Here is a 25,475-nt window from a genome sequence, read left to right as displayed (position 1 = left end):
TTCGAAAGAGTCCAATGTTAAGACTGAGTCTAAGTCTATAGAAAATAAACTAACTACGGACCAAATGTCCGAGGAGAAATTATAATAAGTAAGAGAAGTAATATTTGTCAATTATTTCGGTCTCCTTAATAGTTCATTACAATAAAATTGCATTTTAAATCTCATTTCTTTTCTCTTTCTCTAGAAATAAGCTCTTCTTATTAAACTTCATAGTGATGTGTTAACAACTTTTACTTTTTAAACAAGTCCCCAAGAACTAATAAGCTCTTATATCTAATCTTGTTTTTTAAAAAAAAACAAAAAACCTCAGTATGGCACTTTTCAACTATTTTAGGGGAAAATAAAGTAGTCCTCGAATTACAACAGTTTGTTTAATGACTGTTCGAAGTTACAACTGCAATGAAATAAGTGACTTATGGCCATTTTTCACATGACCTTTGTAGCATCCCCAGGGGCACATGATCAACATTCAAACATTGGTAGCTGACTCATATATATGACAGTTGCAGTGTCCCAGGGTCATGCAATCACCTTTTGCTGACAAGCCAAGTCAATGGGGAAGCCAGATTCACTTAACAACCCGCACTAACTTAACTGCAGTGATTCACTTAACAACTGTGACAAGAAAAGTTGTAAAATGGGGCAAACTCACTTATCAACTCTCATTTAGCCACAGAAATTTTGGGCTTAATTGTTGTCATAAGTTGAGAACTACCTATTTGCAAACTCAAGCAAAATTGATGGCCTGGTGAAGGAAAAGCAGACTGTAAGCCTGTTTGAATGTATGAGGTGAGTTTATTTGATGCTTTCCCTGAACATCTTCTTAGCACAGATGTTGTTTTCAAATTCATTATTTAAACTCTGTAATTTATTTGATCTGGACCACCATTCCCACTTAACGTTCTGCTCACTTAGACCTCAGCTCTACCTACCATTGACTTTTGCTTGTATTTTTAAGAATATCATCTTGCATAATGTCAGGATGCATGCAGAGAGTTGATAATGCTGTTAAGACTGGCTTGCATCCATCTTTCACTTGAATCTTCCTGTTTTGACATTAACTGTTTAGGGAAAATAATAATTCTTCAAAGGAGTGTGCATACGTGTGTTTCGAATATAAAAGAAAACTAAAATAAGTTATTAAGCTATGTGGTTCTCAGGAAATGTTTCTTATTTGTAACTTTGCTTTGCTTTAAGTTTATTTAAAAACATTTGATAGATTATGGCATCTGTCCACAGCATGGCACACTTGAGATATGTGGAGGGCAGAAAAATGGAGAAAGCCATGTTAGAAAATAATTATAGATCCTATCATTTGTCACACGCTAGAGAAACACAATTGGAGGTACTGCTGTGGAGAATGCCTGAACAGTTTCTCTGCAAAGTTTTATGGTAATGATTCATGGGGCAGTCACAACTGTCAAAAAAAGCAAATCATGATTTCCTAGTTCAACATTTCCTTAGGCCAGTGTACTTGAAGCTCAATTTGAACTTCATCTCAAGCTGGCAAACATATCTAATATCTTTCCTCCTCCTATTTTCCCCACAATAGGTGAGGTAAGGTGAGGTAAGTTGACCCAAAGTCACTCAGGCAACTTTCATGCTATGGTGGGACTAGAACTCACAGTCTACCCATTTTTAGCCTTGTGCCTCAACTATAGATTAAACTAAAATGGCTACTGCACAGTGCGGTACCAGATCTAAATTAGTGGCATGGTAGCAAAAAAATGAGACTAATAGCCCTTTTTCCAAGTAAAAAAATGTTATTTAAAGGCAGAAGCTTCATAAACTACAGCTCATTTCATCAGCTGCATAGACATGCTGCAAGATACATATCACTGTATTTCAGTTATTAGTATATCAGCAGTGTTGATATCTTCTGGAGTATCCTCAGGACATCTTGCAAACAGATAAAATAAACCAGGTCTGTTCTGCTAGTGAGATGCTTTGTCCCTTTCAGTAGGTAAACTTTTTTTTAACTTCTTGGCTGTGCTTACAGGTAATAGTGGCTATGAGTAGAGTTGGTTATTAATGATGTGGTACAGTTCTCACTGACATTGATTCAAGGGTAAACAAACATTGATGGAAATTTTCATTAAGTGGCTGGCTTCACACATCAATTCAAATCATGATGTGGTTTGGTTTCACTTAATGTGATGTGTGAACTAAATCATTGTGGCTGAAAACCAGTTTGTGGTTAACCTAGAGCACAAACCCAGCCGCTTGTGGTTTATTAACTAAAGCAGGGTTTATGCTTGTGTGATTTATGAACTAGGCAATATTTGCTTGAGCATTGCGCAAAAAAGGGTGGTGTGGCTTGGCATTATGGGAGTTCTCATTCAAAACATCTGGAAAATGCTGGCTGCAGGACATACTTTGGGGTCACTGGTTCTCTCGCTACAAAGGTGTAATTTACCTTCAGTGCCCCTTTATATGAACCAGCCTCTGTAGAAGAGATGGGTACAAATTGAATCTCAATTATGAGAACACGGAGGAATCAGTTGCAAAAGATTTCAGTGTTCTTGAACATTCTAGCTCCAACCTTGTAGTTATTATGTGTTAAAAAGGAGGGATTCATGATTTGGTAAGGGCAGGAAGCTACAGAACTGGAATTTATTAACCAATTCTACCTCTAAACTGTAGTATAGTCTTACATAGTCTTCTGCTTCTTTCTCCTTTCCTGAACCTTGATTTCTCCCTTCCTTGGGTTTTTATTTTTGGATGGGGTGCTAAGCTGGAGTGAGATAAGGAGAGGTGGGTCATTATTAAGACAGATAAGACAGGATGGGGTTTTGTTGTGAGTTATAGCTGTAGTACAGTCTTGCTATTCTTTTTAAAAGACACAACAAAAATCATGCACTGGATCTTATAGCATTGCAGTAGAGACTGCATTCTCACTTCAAACAAACTTTCCATTTTACTATTTAAATTCTAGCTTGGTATCAAACTTGCTCACGTGCAGAGTAGACCAGTGAAATTAATGCAGTTTACATTAGACCAGGGGTCTTCAAACTTGGCTCTTTTATGACTTATGAACTTCAACTCTCAGAATTCCTCAGCCAGGCACGCTGGCTGAGGAATTCTGGGAGTTCAAGTCCACAAGTCATAAAAGGGCCAAATTTGAAGACCCCTGCATTAGACAGTAGTACCTAGCTCCCTTGGTTTAAATGAATCTACTTAAACATGACAATCATCAGTAGATCAGTTTTAAAGTATGATGGCATCTGGATCCATCCCAGAATTGTAGTCATCCTTAATATATGGTCTTGACACATGGCCCCTTTTTTGCAGTGGTGTTCACCTGGTAGGTGTACCCTAAAGCAAGAAATGTTGAGAATGTGACATTTATTCCTGGCTCAAAATTATGACTGCTTGGACAAGAATGCCTTCTCCTTGTACATCTTCTTGTTAAAGATGTTCAAACCGTTTGTCGTTAGCCTTACTATCACATCATGCATTTTCCCATGCCACTTATGTTAATCTCCGGGCACGTGTAGCTGTCAGCATTCATTTGCCAATAGTTTCAGCTGGCATATTTTAAATGGGTTGGACTTGTCTTCCTATCATTCCTGGAGGCCAATGGCTGTACTAACTGAAGGTGATGGAAAGTGAAAGTCAAATTGAACGAAGGCAGTATTTTTCAATCTTAGTGATTTTAAGATGTGTGGACTTCAACTCTCAGAATTCCCCAGTCAGCAAAGTCCATATATTTTAAATATGTAAAGGTCAATAAGCACTGAACTAAGGTGTCCCTTTGCACCTGCAATTTTTCCACTTTTCAAGGAAATCAGCAAAAAGGTTTATTAATTTCTGCAATCTGATTGGACTAGAATTAGATAAAATGTATTGTGTGAGGAACATGTTATGCCTTCTGCTGCTCAGTCTTGTACTTTGTGCTCTGTATTAGATTATGGGACAATCAGAATTTAACTACAGTAACCATGTTGCTTGCCAAGATTTAACTAATGCTGTGATTTCACATCAGTATTGGGCCTTTGTGCCTAATCTAAAGCACAATCTAAATAAAGATTTATATAATACTGTAAGAAAGGATAAATAGAGAATGTTGTTTATTTTCATCTTAAAGTTAATTTATTGGTTGGGCAAAACAAGAAATGAATTGCAACCTTATCATTTTCAGAGTAACTTAGCATTGTCTTCTCTCTTCTATTCGGTCTTTCCACAGTGTCCTTTTGAGGGTGTGTATAATTGTTGGCCCAGGGAAGGATATGCCTGTGGAGGGACTTTTGTGTGCCATTTAAAAAAAGTTTCCTCCTGCAGATTCTTATGCATTTTGAGGTAACCTTTTGACTGTTGTGAGGTATTTTGGGGAAATACCCCTTAGTATGGGTAGAATGCTCCCAGAGAACAGTAAAATGATAGATGATAGATAGTTGCGGCCTTTTCTGGACCGGGACGCCTTGCGCACAGTCACCCATGCCCTCGTCACCTCCCGCCTGGACTACTGTAATGCTCTCTACATGGGGCTCCCTTTGAGGAGCACTCGGAGGCTCCAGCTGGTCCAGAATGCGGCCGCGCGGGCAGTGTTGGGAGGGACTCGTCGCTCCCATGTAACACCGTTGCTGCGCGAGCTGCACTGGCTGCCGGTAGCTTTCCGGGTGCGCTTCAAGGTGTTGGTTATCACCTTCAAAGCGCTCCATGGCATCGGACCTGGATATCTCCAAGACCGCCTTCTGCCTCAGATTACCTCCCATCGGCCGGTACACTCCCACAGAGTGGGTCTCCTCAGGATGCCGTCAGCCAGACAGTGCCGGCTGGCGACTCCCAGGGGGAGGGCCTTCTCGGTGGGAGCTCCACCCTCTGGAACGAACTACCCCCAGAGATCCGGGTGATCCCGGATCTCCCTTCCTTCCGCCGCGCCCTTAAGACATGGCTATTTCAACTAGCAGGACTGGCCTAAGGGGGAATTTTTAGCGGGGTTTTTAAAAACAATTTTAAATTAATCAAAGGCCAAATCTAATATTTCATTTTAATTATGTTTTTTAACGATAGTTTTGGGGTATTTTTGTATTTGTTTTTTATCAGGCTGTCAGCCGCCCTGAGTCCGTAAGGAGAAGGGCGGGGTAAAAATTCAATTAAATAAATAAAATAAAAAATAAATAAATAAATAAAAATGCTAACTAATTCATTTGTAATATTTGCATTTGAGGCAGAATTGCTTTTAATTTTGCTTTAAAGAAAAGCCATTTATATAGACTTCAGAATGTTTGTTTTGGGTTTAGCATGTCTTTATAATGTAGTATGTGTCTTTTGCAAAAAAAAGTTTTGTAAAAATAGCTAAGCTGCTGGCTTCCAGGAATACTTGTGCATGTCACATATGTCTGACGCCTTTCTTGTCTCTTGAGGCCACACTACATTGCATATTTTATGATTAGAGTGGAGCTTTTAAATGGATCTGTGCCATATGGCTGAGTCATCTGCTCTGGCCCTGGTTTTGGGAGGATTATATGTGGAACCTTCCAATGGTTATGAAACAGTTGGGGTGGGGGTAGGAAGGAAATCCTTAGCGCACAAAGGAGTCCAAACGTTGCAATAATCAGTCTGTATTATTGTCTTAAGCTAATACAGATATGGTAAAATTAACAGTATTTCAAGTTTTGGTTTGAAAAGAACCACAAATGATACACATTTTTTTTGCTTTTTTAAGGAAATTTGAACCAATGGAGATTAACTGAATTAACTGAGAATTCATTGCTAAATTGGAGTAGTTATATTGCTGAATGGTTACTCTGGAAAACTCCACAGATGTTCAAACTTAGGATAGGGAATTTAACATTTTAAAGTTACTTCTTTTATGCCCAGTGATAGTGTTACTTCTCCATAGTTCAAACTGTATATTGTGACCTTTATTTCCTTTATCCAACATGGTTGTTTCTTCCCTGGTTTACAAATGGTCCTTTATTGTCCCTGCATTAAACTGGGTCCAAAAAAGTAGAGAAAGGTCTTGCTTAGGGAAAATACACTTGAGTTGTGAGATGCACCATGGAGGGTTGTATTCCAAATACACTCACAACATCCTGTATCAACACCCAGTACAGTAACGCAGTACAACGGGCACTGGATTGGAGAAGATAGTTGTAGGAAGCTTTTCCCAAATAAATTGTTTGGTCTCATTTAGGGCAAGTTCTGCATCCAGCTTTATATTTCTTTCCCAGTGGGAGAACGTAAGGGTAAAAATAGGTGACTAAAAGTTTGTAGTGGCTTCAGACTGCTTTCATCATTAAATCTCAGGAGATGTGAGGAAACAAGTTAGCAGTTTCCACCAATGAAGAATATTGGATTAGAAATATTAAGCTCATCTTTCTTAGCAATTACTGGGCAACCATGTGCAATAAGTAATATTCTATGACTACTCACCCTTGTTGCTATTTCAGGAGAAAATCTTCTCTCTATCCTATGAGAGAAAGGAAATTGTTCCCATTTTCCAGCTATTTCATTTTATAGATGTTCTACCTAGAAGTGACACAAGATTAAGAGCACATTCATTCTATGTAGCATTTTTCATGTTTCTTTGTTGTTATTAGTATGGTTTGTCACACAGTCAGCCAGATATTCAGTCTGGATTTGGCATTTTTGTCCACCTACTGAGTCTTTCCCAAGGTCCTAGGACAGGCAGATGTGGTTGTTTGGTGGTCTTAAAGGTATCGTTACAGAATATTAGCTATTCTAAGCAAAGCTGTCTTTTGCAATTGACTGGTAGTGATTTTGTCAATGCCGATGGTATTCAAATGGTGCTTCAGTTGTTTTGGAACTGGACCCAAGGTGCAGTCTATTACTATTGGTTCTATCTTTGCTTGCTTATTATTATTGTTACCCTGCTTGGACCAAGTATAGTGTTTAGAGCAGGGCTTTTCAACCTTTTCACCCATTGTACCACTTTTAGGATATGGCAACATCCAAGTACCACCAGTCGCCTAGCAAGATGTCAAAAACTTGATGACCAAAAAAAAAAAAAAGGGATACAGTACAAGTAGTCCTCGACTTACAACAGTTTGCTTAGTGACTGTTTGAAGTTACAATGGCACTGAAAAAAGTGCCCCCCCAAGCCACAGCTGAGCAAGACACCTGCCTGCCCGCCCAGCCGCACTCTTCCTCCTGTCCGAGGTTTTCATTGTTGTGAGCATTTCTGTTGAGGATTGGCAGTGGGGGTGTGATGGGGGGTGTTTGGTGTTTTATTCCCCCCTCTGCTGGGTAATTGCAGCAGGTTTTGGTCACTTCATATGACCCTGGGACACTGTGACCATCATAAATATGAATCCGTTGCCAAGCATCTGAATATAAATCACAAGACCCTGGAGATGCTGCAACATTCCAGCTGATTGGTGCTTCTTCTGGGCTCAGCAGAAGCACCAGGATCAGCGCCGAGCTCCAGCTGGAGGCTGGCGCTGATCCTGGCACTTCCACTGAGCCCTGACAGCCCTGAAGAAGCGCCGATCAGCTGGAAAGCGGCACTGATCCTGGTGCTTCCGCTGAGCTCTGACAGCCCTGCAGCTCCAGCCATCTCTCGCTCAGGCTTGTGCGGTGCTGCCACCTGTTCAGCTCATTCCCCTCCCCCGCTACCACTTTTCTAGGATGGTCGCGTACCACCTGCCAGGTGCCAATGTACCACAGGTGGTACCCGTACCACTGGTTGAAAAGCCCTGGTTTAGAGGGCTTTCTGCCTTCTTTTGAGGGAATTGTCTTGATTTTTGTTGCTCTGCGTGTATGCTTCTCCACACTCTATCTCACTCCACTTTTTGGCATTTCTGCTTCTTCCACCTCAAAAGAGGTTCTTAGTTTATTGTGTTTGGATGAGTGCACAACGCAATGCTACTATCTATGACACCAGTTTTTAAACTCTTGGAGACACACATCTTTTTATAAATGCTTAAACTAATTGTATCATGTTTGCATTTATAATCTATTATCGTAGCTTCAATTTTTAAATTGGGGTTTTTTGCATTCTTGATTAAATAGTTTTAGTTGCTTTGAGAGTAACTTCTAATAGGTATCTCAACAATGTTTTCCAGTAGATTTGGGGAGCAGAATAAGTATGCACAGACTGAAGAATTGTTCATAGTAAGTTTAGTTGTGCATAGAGCCCCACTATGCTTTGCTTTCAAAAAGCTGAATTAAAATTTTTAAGATTCCTTTGAAACGAACAAGAATGCCTCTTTGAATGTTTTTCAAAGCACAGAACGGCAATAGGAAATAGCAAACTAAAGAAATAAAAGCAAAAGAACAAAAAAAGGAAGTCTTAAAAATTCTAGTTAACAACAACACAATTCACTATGTAGCTTTCTGTCCTTGCAAATGATGCTTTCATACACCGTATCTCTGCATTGCTTTATATATTGCCTTTTGTTCTTTAAATTTTTACCTTTCTCTTTTGAGGATCTCATCAACTTGAACTACAACTTTTTCAATCTTCTTTCTCTTAACTCATTCTGTTCTACAGTTCAAGTCTCATTCATCCTGTTTCTATGACAAAGTTGCCTCAGCATACTTCTGACTGTATCTCTTTCTTTGACTACATAGACTTCGTATTCCATCTGTCTATGGTTTACTTCAAATCATCAACCACACACCATCACATTTCCAACTAACCGACTTCTAATGCCATTATAAGCACACCTTATATAATTATCCATAATGCACTAAACAGTGATAGGAATATAATTGCTGAATATTTATCCACTTACTAGCCAGCATTATCAGCTTTAACCAATAGATTCCAAAGCAGAGAGCTTTTCTCTTACTGTAGTTGCTACCCAGTCCTGGTTTACAGAAATTGAATCTGAGATCTTCAATATATGACACATACACTATACCACTAAATTATGGGTCTTTCTGAAGAACAACAAAAACTTATATTTGATCAGGAACTTCAAATTAAGTGCTATATTAAGATTAAAGTGGGAGACCCCCGTGAATCTAATTGGAAATCCTGAACTGTTACTGACTATGTATTCTTAGCGGAAGTAATCAATTTATTGCCACATTGAGGTTGTAGATTAGAGACCACTAAAAGGACCTGTACGGTCATATTATGAAGGAGACCTGTAGACTTTAGATTATTTTTGAATGCAGATGTATTTATTTTTATTTATTTATTAAATTTATTTGCCACCAATCTCATTTCAAAGCTACTCACACTGAGCAATAAATTATGATCCTTGCTTCAAGAATTCTGTAAGTTTACTTCCAGGTCATAATGTTGAACTATACTTAATACAGTTAAGCCTTGGTAACTCTCATCTGTATATTTTTAATTTGCTGACATTGTGATACTTTGGTGGTCTTTTTATAACCAGAGTATATCAAAGCAGTCAGACTATGATATAATTTAAAAGTGATCTTTGACATCTTCTGCCAAGACTAGCTGTATGGTCTGCAAAATCACTTAAGCCAAATATCCCATTCTGAAGTCTAGAAAGGGATAAAGAAACAAACATGTAAATATTTGTGGTTTTGAAGTCTTGCCCAGTGGAATTGGATGATGAAAAACTCAGCCTTTAGGAAGTCATGTGATGGTCCAGTGTGATGCCTGTTACTCTGTGATTTCTCTATTTCTTTGAAAAAAAAATTCTTTCTTTCTTTCTTTCTTTCTTTCTTTCTTTCTTTCTTTCTTTCTTTCTTTCTTTCTTTCTTTCTTTCTTTCTTTCTTTCTTTCTTTCTTTCTTTCTTTCTTAATTTTTGGTTGAGAACCAGCATTTTTCCATTTCTACTGAGACAGTAATTGGGCAGGATTTGCAAATATGTGATTGTTGATTTTTGGAATGGGAAACCACATAACTACAAAATCCGGACTAAGATTTAAGCAATATTGTAGGAGTACTGAAGAACTGACAGGTTTTATTTAATTTTATTAAAATTAGACATGTCTTGCCATGCCTGTGACACAATTCCAGTTTCTTCTGTGTTTCCTGCAAAAGTTCAGCTGCCAAAATTGTGTTAACTTTAAGCAGCATTTACTAAAAGGATTGTTACATTTTCAGTATTTTCTCCAAAGGTTTGTAGAGTAAATAAAGGCATATATTGGGAGGACATAGAATAGATTAAGAAGTTTGGGAAATAATTATTGATAAGGCCCTATAAAATAAAATACATACAGGACTGTTTGAATAGTGCAAGTACTTTCACGTACAAACCCCCTTGGAGTAAATAGTCGGTCTCCTGAGTTTAGGTCCTGAGGGTGTAACTGTAAACATGTTTCGATGGGTTGTTTAAATTGTAACTAAGGGTCACCTTTCGGTTTACCCAACGACTTAGGGGTCTGTATCCGTCTGTACATTTATTGGGGTGTTTTTACCAAGGTCGGAAATTCGATCAGTTAGTCCTCGATTTACAACAGTTTGTTTAGTGACTGTTTAAAGTTACAACAGCACTGAAAAATGTGACTTATGACCGTTTTTCAAAGTTACAATATTTGCAGCATCCTTATGATTATGTGATCAAAATTTGGATGCTTTGGGAACTGGTTCATATTTATGACCGTCGCTGTGTCCCAAGGTCATGTGATCACCTTTGTGACCTTCTGACAAGCAAAGTCAATGGGGAAGCCAAATTCACTTAACAGCCGGGTTACTAACTTATCAACTGCAGTGCTTCACTTAACAGATGTGGCAAGAAAGGTCGTAAAATGGGGCAAAATTCACTTAACAAATGTCTCACTTAACAACAGAAATTTTGGGTTCAGTTGTGGTCATACGTCGAGGACTACCTATACCACGTCAGCAATGGACAATCCTGAAGAGGATTAGCACCTCACACAACATCTGCCGGGATTCTCTGTATTAATGGGGCATAATATCCTCCCCTCAGTGTGACTGCAGGGTCCACATAAACTGTAGATCACATTGTGACTGGCTATAAGCTGAGGGCATTATCTGATTTTTTTTAAATTTAAATGATGCTGCGCTTCAATGTTTAGATGGCACAGACATTGGTATTTGTACATAGATCTTTTTTAACATTTATATTTTATTGTGTTTTACTAATCCAAGTGAAATGTTAATATATATACTGCTAGTCCTTGTATGATATGCCATATGCTAAATAATAAAATGGGGGAGGTTAATTACCTCCCAACATGCTGAGAAAGATAAATTGCATGTGATGACAGTAATTGTGCCTCTCCTTTCTTGAGAAGCATTGGAGATAAATCACCAATCATTTTACTGCTGACCTGCAATTTCAGCAACCTGTCTAGCTGCTTCTGCAATCTTCAAGTTGCATACTGCCTATGATTTGGGCTGCAGTTTCTGTTTTTTTTGCCTTTGCAGGATCTCTTCTGCTGTGTACATGTGGGAACATGGACAAGTTGTCATATAAATCCCTGGGACATCTGATTTTTCCTCAGAGGGAACAAGTTCTAACCAGCAAGAATAGTTTGGAAACTGAAAACTGTGTTACAAAAGCATTGTCTTAATTGTTCACATTTACAGTAATCATAGAATCATGGGTCCCTTCACAAATCGTCCTAAGCAATCTTAACTTTAGGGTGTGGGAAATCCAAGGAAAAGCTCACCTTATCTTTTTCATGGATTTTTTTTTCTTTATGCATTTTTAAAAATGGCATAATGATGGTTCACTCATTTCGGTTATAGTACAGGTGGAAAATCTCTTACTAGATTTGTAGGTTTCACCAGCTTCTATAACTATGCTCTCATTTTCTATGATAAAAAGAATATACTACTACCATTTTATCTATTGGGGGCTCCCTTTCTGAAACCCTACTGAAAACTTCTGAATCATATTAGATGGGGAAATGTTTTTGCTCAGAGATGTAAACCACATTCTGAAGTGAGTAATTTTTTCCCCATTTATATAGAAAATGTGAAAGTAACATGCTCATCTGCCTTTCTTTATTCAGCAAAATTACTTACTGGTGGATGAAGAATGAGGCCAGAAACTGAACAGGAACAGGAGTGGGTTTTGTTTTTTTTTAGTAAATTGGGCATTTCCGGATTTCTCTTAATACCTTTCCCATTATTCAGTCCTTCCTATACTTCCTTAGTCTGAAGACCCCCTTTTAATATACACATCTAATCCTCCACTAAGGATCACAATTGGGCCTGGAATCTCGATCATTGAATAAAGCAGTGATTAAGTGAGATGCCACATGACTGCTTCACTCAACAGTCCCAATCCCAACCCTCCCAGTGGCAGTTAAGTGAAGCCTTGGGGAGAGGACCAAGGCCCAGAGCTTGTCACTGCCCCACCAATGAGAACAATGACATTTGCTAGCATTTTTGCAGGAGAGGGGAGGAAATCCCTTTATGTGCCAAAAAACAGACCTCAGAGGGGACTTGGCAACTGGTTGTGAATGCAATTGGTTGCCAAACACCCGAAATACAGTTATGTGACTGTTGGAGAGTTTCATGGTGGCTGGAAGTGCTTTATGGGCCATGTTATGAAAGGACCCATTTTGATACCATTGTGATTACCAAGAGTTTTTAAAGGATAATAAGTTGAGGACTATACAAAGCTTTGCAGAAGTCACTCCAATTCATTTATCACTTTGGAGGGTCATAGGACTGCAAATATTAGAAGCCCTGCCCTTTTGATGGGCGTGCGCCTAAAACAAGCAACAACTGGGGGCGGGAGGATTCTCCCAGTGCCTCTCTTTTTCCCTAGCAAGGGGCATATTGGCCACAACAAGACCCTTGAATTGAGCAAAGGACCTCAAACTTCCATCACCTGACTTTAGCATAGTATATAGTATTGTTCCTTTGTACTCTGATAGGAGGTATTAATTGCATTTGTCATTATGACGTTTAGGATCATCTTCTTTAAAACTAATTTTTTCTGATTCTAACCAGAATGCCATCTCTGTGAGGCCTTCCAGTATGCTGGAAAACTCATTTAGACATTAGATTGCTTGACATATCTATCTATATGCTACTAAAACTTTAGTTCTCATCTGTAACCTTTAGTTAGGCAAGACGGTGCATCCAAAATCTGAGACACTCTTCCATGGGATTGAAATTTGGCAAATTTGTGGCTGCTTCAGTGCTGCCATGATACCATCTGGTGGTTCAGTAGACCTAGCCCTGCAGGGGGTAGGTGGACTTCAACCAACCCCCCAGAAATCAGATTGACTCATCCCATCATTGTCCTCTGGAGGCCAGCTTACAGTGGTCACTCCGTCTACTCCTAAAGGGTGATCAGCTACAACAAGTTGGCAGGAAGAGTTGGAGGTCACTCCTACTGCATTTTGCCCTTGGTTGTTTTGTTTCCCTGTTTAGGTAATGAAAGATCTCTGAAACAACCCAATGGCTCACAAGTTGCCTAATAATGATTAATCCTGTCATTTTATTTTTATCTTGACAGATTGAGTTTTAACACGGCGGATTACATTTCTAGACCCGTCAACTAGATACTAAGAGAGAGTGTTTATGTGTATTTATATACAAATAATTTTTGGCTTTGGGGCCACTGGAAGAGATAAATATTTCCCAGTCTCTGCACACTCCCATTTTGTTGACAACAGTTAATTATTCATAGAATGTTCTGACCTTTTCCATGCTGCTAAGTTAATGTCTGTAGCACCTTCTAAAGATACAACTTAAGCTTTTATAATGAGCCTCCACAAACAAGCTCTCAACAGCAGCTTGAGGAGAGTACATGCCAAATTGTTTGTTTTAGTGTAATTCAACTTCCATAATTCAACTTTGGAGGAAGTCTTATTTTATAAACACATTCCTTCTCATTTCAGTCTTTTAGGATAGTACTATAGAGCATTTGCAGCATCCCACTTAAGATGAATTATACAGCAGGTGGGGAATCTTTTATGTTTAATTCCTTAAGAGATTTGATAAATAAAATTAATGCTTTATAAAACTAATCTCTGGGCCTTGTATAATCATTTACATAGTGTTACAAGCATAGCAAAAAACAGAAATTTCAGTGAGTGAGTGAGAATAATGGTAAGCAGAGAACTAAGTTGCTACAAAAACATACCGAATCAGAAATCCCAATGCAAAACCTTCAGGATTAAAACCATCATTCAATAAATAAATCTAAAACATAGAAGATCAAACTAATAATTGGCATGTACCAAGGCAAGTTTTGCTAGGATTGTTTAGTTGGGGCAATTGCTGTCTCTTGTTGCTATACTCAGTGTCAGACTTGAAGGGTGTCCTTAAGCCAGTGATAGTGATCCTATGACACACATGTCAAAAATGCCATGCCATGTTTTTGGGTGGCATGCCAGTATTCACCAACATCCAGTAAGTATTCTAGAATGTATGTCCCATTCTCACTCAATTTTTGGAGACTGCAGAAGCCACGTGAGAATGGGATATGCTCTTGCAGGGCCTCCAGACCCTTCAGAAGTCGTGTGACAGGACCATGTTCTTGCATGGCTTCTGGAGCCTCTGAAAAACCTCCCATAATTCTCAGCCCATGTGCGGAAGGCTGATCAGGTTCNGTAAGTATTCTAGAATGTATGTCCCATTCTCACTCAATTTTTGGAGACTGCAGAAGCCACGTGAGAATGGGATATGCTCTTGCAGGGCCTCCAGACCCTTCAGAAGTCGTGTGACAGGACCATGTTCTTGCATGGCTTCTGGAGCCTCTGAAAAACCTCCCATAATTCTCAGCCCATGTGCGGAAGGCTGATCAGGTTCCATATGCTTTACAGACGGGGTTCTCAAGCTGCAGGTTATGAAATCTTGAAGCAGGATTTCTCAACCAATTGTCCTAGTGGACAATCATTTAAATATGAGCCAGCAGTGTGCTGCAACTGCCAAAAAAGCCAACACAGTGCTAGGCTGCATTAAGAGAGGGATAGAATCAAGATCATGTGAAGTATTAATACCACTTTACAATGCCTTGGTAAGGCCACACTTGGAATACTGCATCCAGTTTTGGTCACCACGATGTAAAAAAGATGTTGAGACTCTAGAAAGAGTATTGAGAAGAGCAACAAAGATGATTAGGGGACTGGAGGCTAAAACATATAAGGAACGGTTGCTGGAATTGGGTATGTCTAGTTTAATGAAGAGAAGGACGAGGGGGGACATGATAGCAGTGTTCCAATATCTCAGGGGCTCCCACAAAGAAGAGGGAGTCAAGCTATTTTTCCAAGGCGCCTGAAGGCAGGACAAGAAGCAACGGGTGGAAACTAACCAAAGAGAGAAGCAACCTAGAACTAAGGAGAAACTTCCTGACAGTTAGAACAATTAACCAGTGGAACAACCTGCCTCCAGAAGCAGTGAATGTGCCAACACTGGAAGTTTTTAAGAAGAAACTGGATAGCCATTTGTCCGAAATGGTATAGGGTTTCCTGCCTGAGCAGGGGGTTGGACTAGATGACCTCCAAGGTCCCTTCCAACTTTATCATTATTATTATTATTATTAACCTTGGCCACTTGGAGATGTGGCTGGGGAATTCGGGGAGTTGAAGTTCACACATCTTCAAGTGGCCAAGGTTGAGAAACACTGCCTAAAAGGGTTATGAATATATTTGATTGTATGTATGTATGCAAATGTCCAAGTGACCAAAAATCTTGAAAGGTGAATAGATGGAATCTAAGGATTCCATGGATCTCCCATTCCAGAACAACGCAGATGGTTCATGTTGTTGATCAGAGAGGTCAGACCCAGGCAGGGACTACCTCTTTAAAGCAGAAATATAGTATGATTTTGGGTAGTATCTGATATAAATGGTACTTTTAAGGTAGTCCTAGACTTATAACCAGACAAAGTTACAATCAACCCGAAAAAAAGTTTTGGGACCTGAATTCAAAGTAAAGTTCTACACAATCAAGTTACCAAACTTCAGGCACTTCGCAACATTGCCAATTTACATCCATTTGCAGTGTCCCACAGTCATATGACCATGTTCTTATTATGGTTTTGCTGAAAACAGAAATTATTTCCAGTTTTTGGCAAGACTTCATCCATAGTGAACCATTGGTTTGCTTTACAACTGCCACAAAAATAAAAATAATAAAAAAAATCTTGTAACATTGGGTCAATCACATGACCGGCCTGTTTTATGACTGTTATGACATTTGACCATAATGGGCACTTGTACTGGCTGCCCATCAGTATCATGATCATTATTCATGTCTACATTTTACTGATTTATTGACTTCTGCCATTTTTATGGCAGTGCGCATATCAAGCAACTCTAAGGACAAATAATAACCATATTGCACACTAAATAGTCTCATATAAAATCACGGTCATCTAGTTTGGATATAAGAATGATTGACCAAGTGATGTACAGTCACTGGAAATTGGTTACTGGGGCAGAATTGTGGGGTTTTGGTTTGTCTTGTTTTGTTTTGCTAAATTTTTAATATGGGCTGTCAATTTACCAAGTTGCTTGTTTAGTAATGAATTAATTGAATGTTTATGAACTTTTCCATCATGAAGCCAATCTGTCCTGTAAAGTGATAATGGCCGTGTAACGCTGAATGATTGATTAGACTGCTTATGTATAGCAGGTTTCTTCAACTTGGTATCCTCTAAATCGGGATCTGCTGTCATTCAAACACCACTCCCTTAAAGAATGAAATAAAATATCCATAATACTACGGTGGGGACAAATTCCATAAGGTCTCAGTGAATTTATATGAGATCTTACAAGTTCATGAACCGGTTGGTGTGTATGCCCGCATACACACACACACATGCGCACACAGTACTGAAATGTTTGTTGACCCTTGCTGACTTCCAGGAGGCATTGCTAATCAGGTTTGGAAAGCTGCATTTAAAACTGCTGCATTCTTGAGATTCTTGAAGGCAGTTAACAACAAAGGGAGCAAAGTCCATTGATAAGTGCTTATCAAATGATAACTTGACTATGAACTAAAATAATACAACCAGTAAATAGCCCTGGCTTGTGATACCTGTCTAAAATCTTTGTAACTTCCAGTTTTAAAATTCTCAATTTTTATTCTTGCTGAAACATGGAAAGTGGAACTGATATAACTGACCTCAGCTAGACACTCAAATGATTATCTAGCTAATAATATTTTATCGTGGTTCAAAAGGCCATGAAAAAAGGAGGCTGTCCTTTAAATCAAGAACAGGGCTACTTTTTAATGTCTGAGAATTATAGTCAATATTTTGTTGCCGCAATGGAAAGGGAAGTAAAGTCGGTGGTGCTGGGACTTTCCCCCCCCTCCAAGGTTATGTTGAAATGAGTAGTTTGTGCTTTTCTAAAAACAAGTACAGGTAGTCAGTCCTTAACTTACATTAATTTGTTTAGCAACCATTCAAAGTTACAACGGCACTGAAAAAAATTACGACTGGTCCTTGCACTTATGACCATCGCAGCATTACCATGGTCACATTATCAAAATTCAGATATTTACAATGGTTGCCGCATTCTGGAGTCATGTGATTACCTCAGCCAGCTTCAGACAATCAAAATCAATGGTGGGATCCAGATTCATTTAATGACTACATGATTCATTTAACTGCAGTGATTCACTTAACAACCATGGCAAAAAAAGGTTTTAAGATTAACAGCCTTGCTTAACAATGGAACCCAGTTGTAGTCATAAGTCAAGGACTATATGCAATGCATCCTTTTAGGGCAGGGGTCTTCAAACTTGGCCCTTTTATGACTTGTGGACTTCAACTCCCAGAATTCCTCAGACAGGCATGCTGGCTGAGGAATTCTGGGAGTTGAAGTCCACAAGTCATAAAAGGGCCAAGTTTGAAGACTCCTGTTTTAGAGTTTACAATACCTTTTCACATATTTTGTACCTCAGAAAGTTTTAAATCTTCTACCATCATTTTTTTTTAAAAAAAACCCAGAAGGTGCTTTTTACAATCCTCAGGCCACAAGTTGCCATCTTGGTATAAGTTGCTCCATAATTTTAATTTCAATATATTCTATAGAAGATAGAATAATTCAACATGGAACTGCTAGAAGGAAGGATAACTGGGGTGTGTGTGACAAGACAAGACAGACGGTATTGACACAGAGGTAAGACAGGGCAGTTAGCCCTTTGTATTGCATTTCCAAAGTGGATGAACTGCCGTTAGCTGAGTCATTTACAATGGTTAAACTTTGACCTGAATATGTAATAATTCTGCCCTGATACTACACTTCTCTCCTGAGGATAAGACTCTTTTTCAGACCTTTCCTTTTCTTTCCTTGAAAAAATGATAAGCCAATATATTGGGCAGACTGGCACATGGACAAGTTTACTCCCTAGGCTGGGCAGTAGTCCAAATCAACTCCAGTTTCCAGTTTAGTACATTTATTAAAGCATTTGGTCAGATATAGTTGTACTTGAAAATAAAAGCAAATCTACATGTTCCTAAGTAAAATATACCAGAATAGGTTGCCTAAATTTATCTAGAATCTAACAACTTGAAGATATTTAGAGGCTCATTCCTTAAGATTCTACAACTGAACATAGCTGTGACATTCTACCAGCTCCTTGAAGACCAAATAGATTCAATTTGCTGGGGTTTTGTGGGAATTGGGAAGAGTTTCTAAGAAGGGAAATTTTAAATGTTATTTATTTAGGTGTAAAGCTCTGGATGGATTACACTTTAAAAGAACAAAAGCATTAAAAATAAACAGAGATCATGTATGTCTGACCAAACATACTATATGAGTAGTAAAAACACAACAAACAGGTTTGCAACCACCCTGCTCCAAGGTGTAGGAGAGCAGTTTGGTTTTTAAACATTTCTGGAATCTCATCAGTGTGGGAACCACACAGATTTCTGGCTTGATCCTGTCTGGACAAAGAAGGATCACATCCTGAGTTGCAGTAAATGGCATTGTTTAATTGACACAGCCCAGAGTGCATCAGGTTGGTCTGATCTTACTAACCAGTTAGTATCGAATGAACAATCAGGGTCTAGTAACTGATCAGATTAAAGTTGAGTAATAATAGGAAAAGCAGTCTAGGATGTAGATTCTGGTAGGATTTTGATCTGGGCATCTTTGTATATATCCTATAATAGACAACCTACAATCCATTGGGTCATTCTTTGTCAATATTTACTTACCTGAAGAGGTAAACAGAATGACTACTGTCAGCTAAAGAAGCAGTGGCAGCAGGAGTGACGTCTGATTTTTGCCAGCTTCTTCAGTAACTTTGCTTCTGGAAAACTGGCTGGGATATTGGAAATCAGGATCACATGACTGCGGTTGACCCCTGCAGCAGCCACAAGTTTGCAAATACAACTGGTCTAAAGATTCTTGAAATTACAATTCCAGGGGAATAATGGGTCCCAGATTTTGTTTGCTTAACTTGATACATTGAGGTACAGTTCCTTGATTCAAACATTGTTCCTCTAAGACAGGGATCCCCCAACCCCTGGGCCATGTTCCGGTACCAGGCCGCAGCCTGTTGGGAACTGGGCCATGCAAGGAGTGGGTGAGCAGGAGAAACTCCATTTGCACAAATGGAGCTTCATGAGCAAGTGTGTTTGCGTGCTGCTGGTGGTGCTGAACCATCCCCCTCCCCCCACCCCCGTTTTGGCTAACTAAAGATTAGACACAGATAGTAGTAGTAGTGTAGTAGTGTTCAGATGTGAAGGAGTGGACTAGGAAAGGGGTAATTTGGATGCACCAATTGAGCTTTTAATGTTGCCTGTAGAGTACAGGCTTGAGAGCAAATCAAGCTCCTCTTAGGCTCTCTTCTTTCTTCCTGGCATCAGAGTAGATTAAAAACTTCCTTGGCTTCTGAAAGCTTAAGGGAACAAATGCTTACTTTGCATCAGACATGAGGATGTTCAAATGCTAGGAAAACAATTCTCTGTATTCTCATTTAAAATGGGAAGCTTTTCCTTATAACTAATGCATGTGATGTTCTGGTCACCAAACTAGTAATAGCAAATGTGTTCCTTGGTTCATTTTTGGAGAGGAAAAGTGAACTTATAATAAAAGAAAATAACAATATTTGTCTAGGGGTTAATATATCTGGCAAATTTATGTGCTGCCTAATCCCGGTGGCTTAGATAGTTTAAAAGCAAAGCTCTGTTTAACACATAAAAACATTTGAAAATAGCATATGAATTCTGTGAGCATTTAGAAAAAAAAAAACCTGGAGCAAAAAGATCTCTTTTAAACTGGCTGTAAAAAGAGGGCCATCTTCAACTTTAAGTGGCAAGTTGTTCCAGGATATAGAACATGTTTTAGAAAAGGGAGAATCTTTGATGGAGGTTGAGGGGCTGCAAAGTGCTCAATTAAAGACCTGGGAGCATACAATAAGCTATATGGAATTAGATAGCCTTGCAGCGGATAAGTGAATGAATGAAGCAGGTTGAAGAGTCACAGAATATTCTGCTAGGGTAACTTCCTCCCACGTGTACCCAATTCCAGCAAAAGGCTCATTAATTGCTCCACGTTGAACTAATAGTTGGAGGTAACTGCCAAGTTGAACCTCGGCAGCTGGCTCATAGTAGCTTGTTCCAAAAAACTTTCTCATTTTCAGGTTTTGGCTTTTGTGTTTAAGCCACAGGGTTGGCTTACAACTGCAACATAATCTGTAGTTCATTAATAGCAATGAAACTCCCTTATGGATTAAAGTCAAGCCAAGCTGTCAAACAGCATTGTCTCACTGAATGTTGCGATGGTGGAAATATTAGTATAAATATTTACAACTTTTCTGCATATGAAAGATTGGCACTGCCTTCTGTTTATAGAAAACCCAACTTGGATCAAGGCACCAAGGGGCGCCTTTCTTTCTGAAGGCTGAGTTTAATATAGGCTTTGTGTTTGTTTTTGTGAATTGAAGATGCTTTCAAACAAAGGCATCTCCACCCTTAACTTTTCCATGTGGACCAACTTGTAAAAGGCCAGAGTACATGGGAAGTTTCTTCTCTAACATGTTTTGGCAGTCCACTTCCCGTGAATTCTTCTGGGTCAACAAGATAACAAATATCAGATTTGCTGCAAGATTCAGCTTTCAAAAATGCAACCTCCCAAATACTGCCTCTAAACAAATTGTGGGGAAGTAATTTTCTTGATTGTTTCAGTTCTGTGTAACCTTAAAATAGGGATGTACAGCTAATTAGTTGCATGAAATTCGAAAATCTTTTTTATGGTCCATGATGATTCTCCAAATTGCTACACTAAAATTCAGTGGTCCGCTAACAATAACTCTGGTGAAATTTTCTGCAGTTACTCAAGAAGATGACATAAAATTGTTGATGACCCATTACTATCATCAGTCTAGAACAGGGCTTTTCAACCAGTAGTACGGGTACCACCTGTGGTACATTGGCACCTGGCAGGTGGTACGCGACCATCTTAGAAAAGTGGTAGTGGGGGAGGGGAATGAGCTGAACCGGTGGCAGCACCGCACAAGCCTGAGCGAGAGATAGCTGGAGCTGCAGGGCTGTCAGGGCTCAGTGGAAGCGCCAGGATCAGCGCCAGGCTCCAGCTGGAGCTCGGCGCTAATCCTGGAGCTTCTGCTGAGCCCAGAAGAAGCGCCAATCAGCTGGAATGTTGCAGCATCTCCAGGGTCTTGTGATTTACATTCAGATGCTTGGCAACTGAGTCATATTTATGACGGTCACAGTGTCCCAGGGTCATGTGAAGTGACCAAAACCTGCTGCAACCACCCAGCAGATGGGGGGAATAAACACCAAACACCCCCCCCACACCACCCCCGCTGCCAATCCTCAACAGAAATGCTCACAACAATGAAAACCTCGGACAGGAGGAAGAGCGCCGCTGGGTGGGCAGGCAGGTGTCTTGCTTGGCTGTGGCTTGGGGGGGCACTTTTTTCAGTGCTACTGTAACTTCAAACAGTCACTAAGCGAACTGTTGTAAGTTGAGGACTACCTGCACTTTATCACTTTTTTCCTTTTTTTTTTTGGTCATCAAGTTTTTGACACCTTGCTAGGCAACTGGTGGTACTCGGATGTTGCCCTATCCTAAAAGTGGTACAATGGGTGAAAAGGTTGAAAAGCCCTGTTCTAGAAAACTTAAACAAGAAATGGATTTAAAGAAAGAGAAAAATCAGTGCTTAGGTTGCATACTTAGTCATCTAGGACCGTCAATTCCTATCATTTCTTGAGATTTATCTCTCTCCCCCTAATAAAAACCCCTACAGATTAAAATAAGTACCTTTATAATAAGATATCCTGTTAAGTCCATAAAGGGGAAGAATATAAAGCCAAGCTTTATTGATTAATCCAAGATTCATTATAATAAACTTCCGCCCATTGTGATTAGCATAACCAGAAATAAATATGAAAGGGATAGTTGTCATTCTCATGATGATCCTGTCCCATGCAAGGACATGTATGAGCCAAATGTATCCAGAAATATTATTTAAGGTTGGGGTGAAGCCAACAGGAAACCTAAGTACCATTTAAGGCAGTGGTTCTCAACCTGTGGGTCGGGACCCCATTTGGGGTCGATCGACCATTTCACAGGGGTCGCCAAGCAAGGCTGTCCGCCATTTTTTTTGTCCATTTTTTTGTCCGCCATTTTTTCCCCTTTTCCGGCGGGTGCCTTACCTCCCTTGGGCTGGGCCAGCTGGTGGTCGGCCTGCTCCATCTCTGCCACTTGCCAGCTACGCCTCGGCCGGCACAGGGGGCGGAACCACGCATGCGCGGCGCTCCTGGGCAGGGAAAGTCTCAACTTACGACCGGTTGGGTAGTCCTCGACTTATGACCGGTTTAGTCCTCGACTTACGACCGGTTTAGTCCTCGACTTATGACCGGTTGGGGTCGCGGCATTAAAAAGGTTGAGAACCACTGATTTAAGGAATACTTTATTCACCTTCTTAATACTCTGAAACTTTTTTCTTTCTTTTACAGACCCATGAGTGGAATAAGAATGATGACCGACTCCTCCAAGCTGTGGATAATGCAGATCTGGAGAAAGTGGCTTCCCTTTTGGGCAAAAGGGGGGCCAGCGCAACCAAACATGACAGTGAGGGCAAGACTGCGTAAGTTGCCTTCACCTTCTCAGTTGGATAACAAGGGGAGGGATATTTGGTTGAACCAGACCTCCAGATTCTCCACTGTGCTGCTATAAATGTTTATGACAAAATTGATGAAAATTGGCTAGTTTCATTTCCCATCACTTTGCAACTTGAAATATAAGGAGAAATAGTCATAGAACAATTAAAAACGGCAACTGCAACCAAAAAAAGAGATCCCTGCTGGTGAGGAAAAGTTTGTGTAGGGGAGGGGAGATGAAAATCTTGGAATCAGAAGTTGGAATTAGCGTCAACCCCTTTGGGCCATGATGCATCTGTGCTATGATGCATCTGCTACAGTCCTTAACTCTCCCCCTAATTGCATTAGAGGACTTGGCCATCAAAAGATGACCCACTTATAGTTGAACAGATTGTTTATATTTACGAATGAAGGCAAACATACATGTCCCAGGATAATGATGCAGGATCCAATCTGGGTCAGCCACCGGGACCAGACATTTAGTCTCCTGAGCTTTCGGACTCATGCTAGACACCATCCTCAGGGAACTTCTCTGGTGAAAAAGAAGTTCTCTGAGGATGGGCTCCAGGATGAGTCCCTGAGCTCAGAAGACTAAATGACTCTGATTCCAGTGATCGACTCAGATTGGATCCCGTTTATATTTAGCTTGAGTTTCTGGTTGCCCAAACTATACAGATCCTCCTCATATTGGATTCTGTAACAATAGCTTGCAAAGTGAAAAAGAGTATCGTTGAAAGAACAAATGAGACACATGTTTTCAAATGAGATGAGATGATCTTCTGCCATTTTATGCTCCTTCCCCACCTCCAGGGTATTTTCCAAGATTACTTTTTTCCTTATTTATCCAATAACACAGTGGAGCCACCAAGATAAGTAGCTAGAGCAGTGTTTCTCAACCTTTGACAACTTTAAGATATGTGGAGCTCATATCCGCATACCTAGCATGGTTGGGGCTGGGGAATTCTGGAAGTTGAAGTCCATTCATCTTAAAGTTGCTAAGATTGAGAAACACTGAGCTAGGGAGATATCGAGATGAAGGCTTGATGGATAGAAAGGGGAGCCTTCTTCCATTAGCATTTTCTCTTTATGCATTCAAACTAGGCTTATGCAAAAGTCCTAATTTAGTAGACATAAGTGCAGAAACATAAATGATATGCCGCATGCATAGGAACACATGTAGCACCTGATGGGAACATCTTCAATAGATGTATTTATTCCACAGCTCCCTCTGCAGCTGACACATAGGCCTAGGAAAATATATTTTCAGCATGTATTTTCCAAATCATGTTTTCCCTTCAGATCTGGTGCTTTGCACTGCCTTAATAAGTAGAGCCCACTCATTTTGCCCTGAGACTAATTCACTTTTGGATATGTGTAGGATGTGGAATGTGTCATTCTGTCTGTATTGAATAACATTAAAATTAATTTTGCTCTTTTTAAAAAATGAACTTGTGTCAATCTGGAGCTTCATCCTCATCATCCTGATAGCTGTCTGTGTTCCAGTTTGAATTCTGATAGCTCGTGCAGAGTGTGTTGTGTTTTTCTTCCTTCTTTCTTTAAAGACAAAAATAATACAAATAGTTCCAATACTGAAAGCTACAGAAAGAATTGATTTCACTGGGCACTTCAAAAATAGCTTACAGTTTCAAGTCCCTTGATAAAAGAAAAGCCCTCTGAATTATATGAGTGAGTTGGAAAGAAGGAAGCAGCCAAGACGAGATGACTCTGGGCAATTTATGGCAAAGTCTGAAGCTGAAAACAGCGAGCGTGCTCTCTTTGTTTACAGAACCATGTTCTTGGCTAATTCTCACTTGCTCTGGATTTGCTTTTGCTGTGTCCAGTTTCTGTTTGGGTGAAGAAATGAAATTACGTCTTTGAGTGACCTGAACTTGAAAGCTCTAATGTAGCTTCAAATTTCCCAAATAAGGCTTCCTCCACATCATAAAATGGCACTACAGGACCTACTTATCCTTTTATTATGTTTCAGAGGAGAGAAAATAGGAAATGGATTGAGTGTCTGTAATAGCCGGAGTGGGACAATTTGCCATGGCCAACTAGCCACGGTCAATTTGCTGCAGGACAATTCAATAGTTCAATTTAATTATTCAAAACAATTTAAAAATTATTTTAATTTTTGTCATTCCCACTTCATTTTTTTTTTCCAAGTATAAATTTTTATTATTTTCATCATAAAAAAAAAAACACATCACAAATACATCACAATGCTATAATAAAAAACCCCACCCCCCACCCCCGGACTTCCCAAACCTAATCCCAGGATACTATTCAAATAAAAGTAAACTACTATTAATATCCCTAACTCCACAAAATATTATTCTACATAAGTAGGTGAAATATGTAAAAAAAGAAGCAAGTTATCTAAAAGCCTAAGTTATATTCCACCATTCTATGCTTTTTTTGAATATAAACAATCCATCTTCTCCATATTGATAAAAATTGTTCATTTGAATGATTCTTCAAATAAGCCGAAATTTTTGCCATTTCAGCAAGATACGAAACCTTCAATCTCCAGTCCTCCATTGTAGGTAGAACTTTACTCTTCCAATTTT

The 25,475-nt window shown here is 39.5% G+C and overlaps 1 protein-coding gene across 1 annotated transcript in view; it reads left to right on the top strand.

Moving 5' to 3' along the window:
- Positions 1–25,475, top strand: part of RAI14 (retinoic acid induced 14) — an 88,597-nt gene that overhangs the window by 25,940 nt on the left and 37,182 nt on the right. Inside the window, exon 2 of the mRNA XM_015826317.1 lies at positions 22,762–22,892. Within this exon, the coding sequence (XP_015681803.1) occupies positions 22,762–22,892 (131 nt within the window). The remainder of the gene's footprint in view (positions 1–22,761; positions 22,893–25,475) is intronic.

The sequence above is a fragment of the Protobothrops mucrosquamatus genome, unplaced genomic scaffold (assembly GCF_001527695.2).
Source record: "Protobothrops mucrosquamatus isolate PMUCROS unplaced genomic scaffold, P.Mucros_1.0 scaffold3052, whole genome shotgun sequence".
Lineage (NCBI taxonomy): Eukaryota > Metazoa > Chordata > Lepidosauria > Squamata > Viperidae > Protobothrops > Protobothrops mucrosquamatus.
This window is presented reverse-complemented; position numbering and strand designations above follow the sequence as displayed.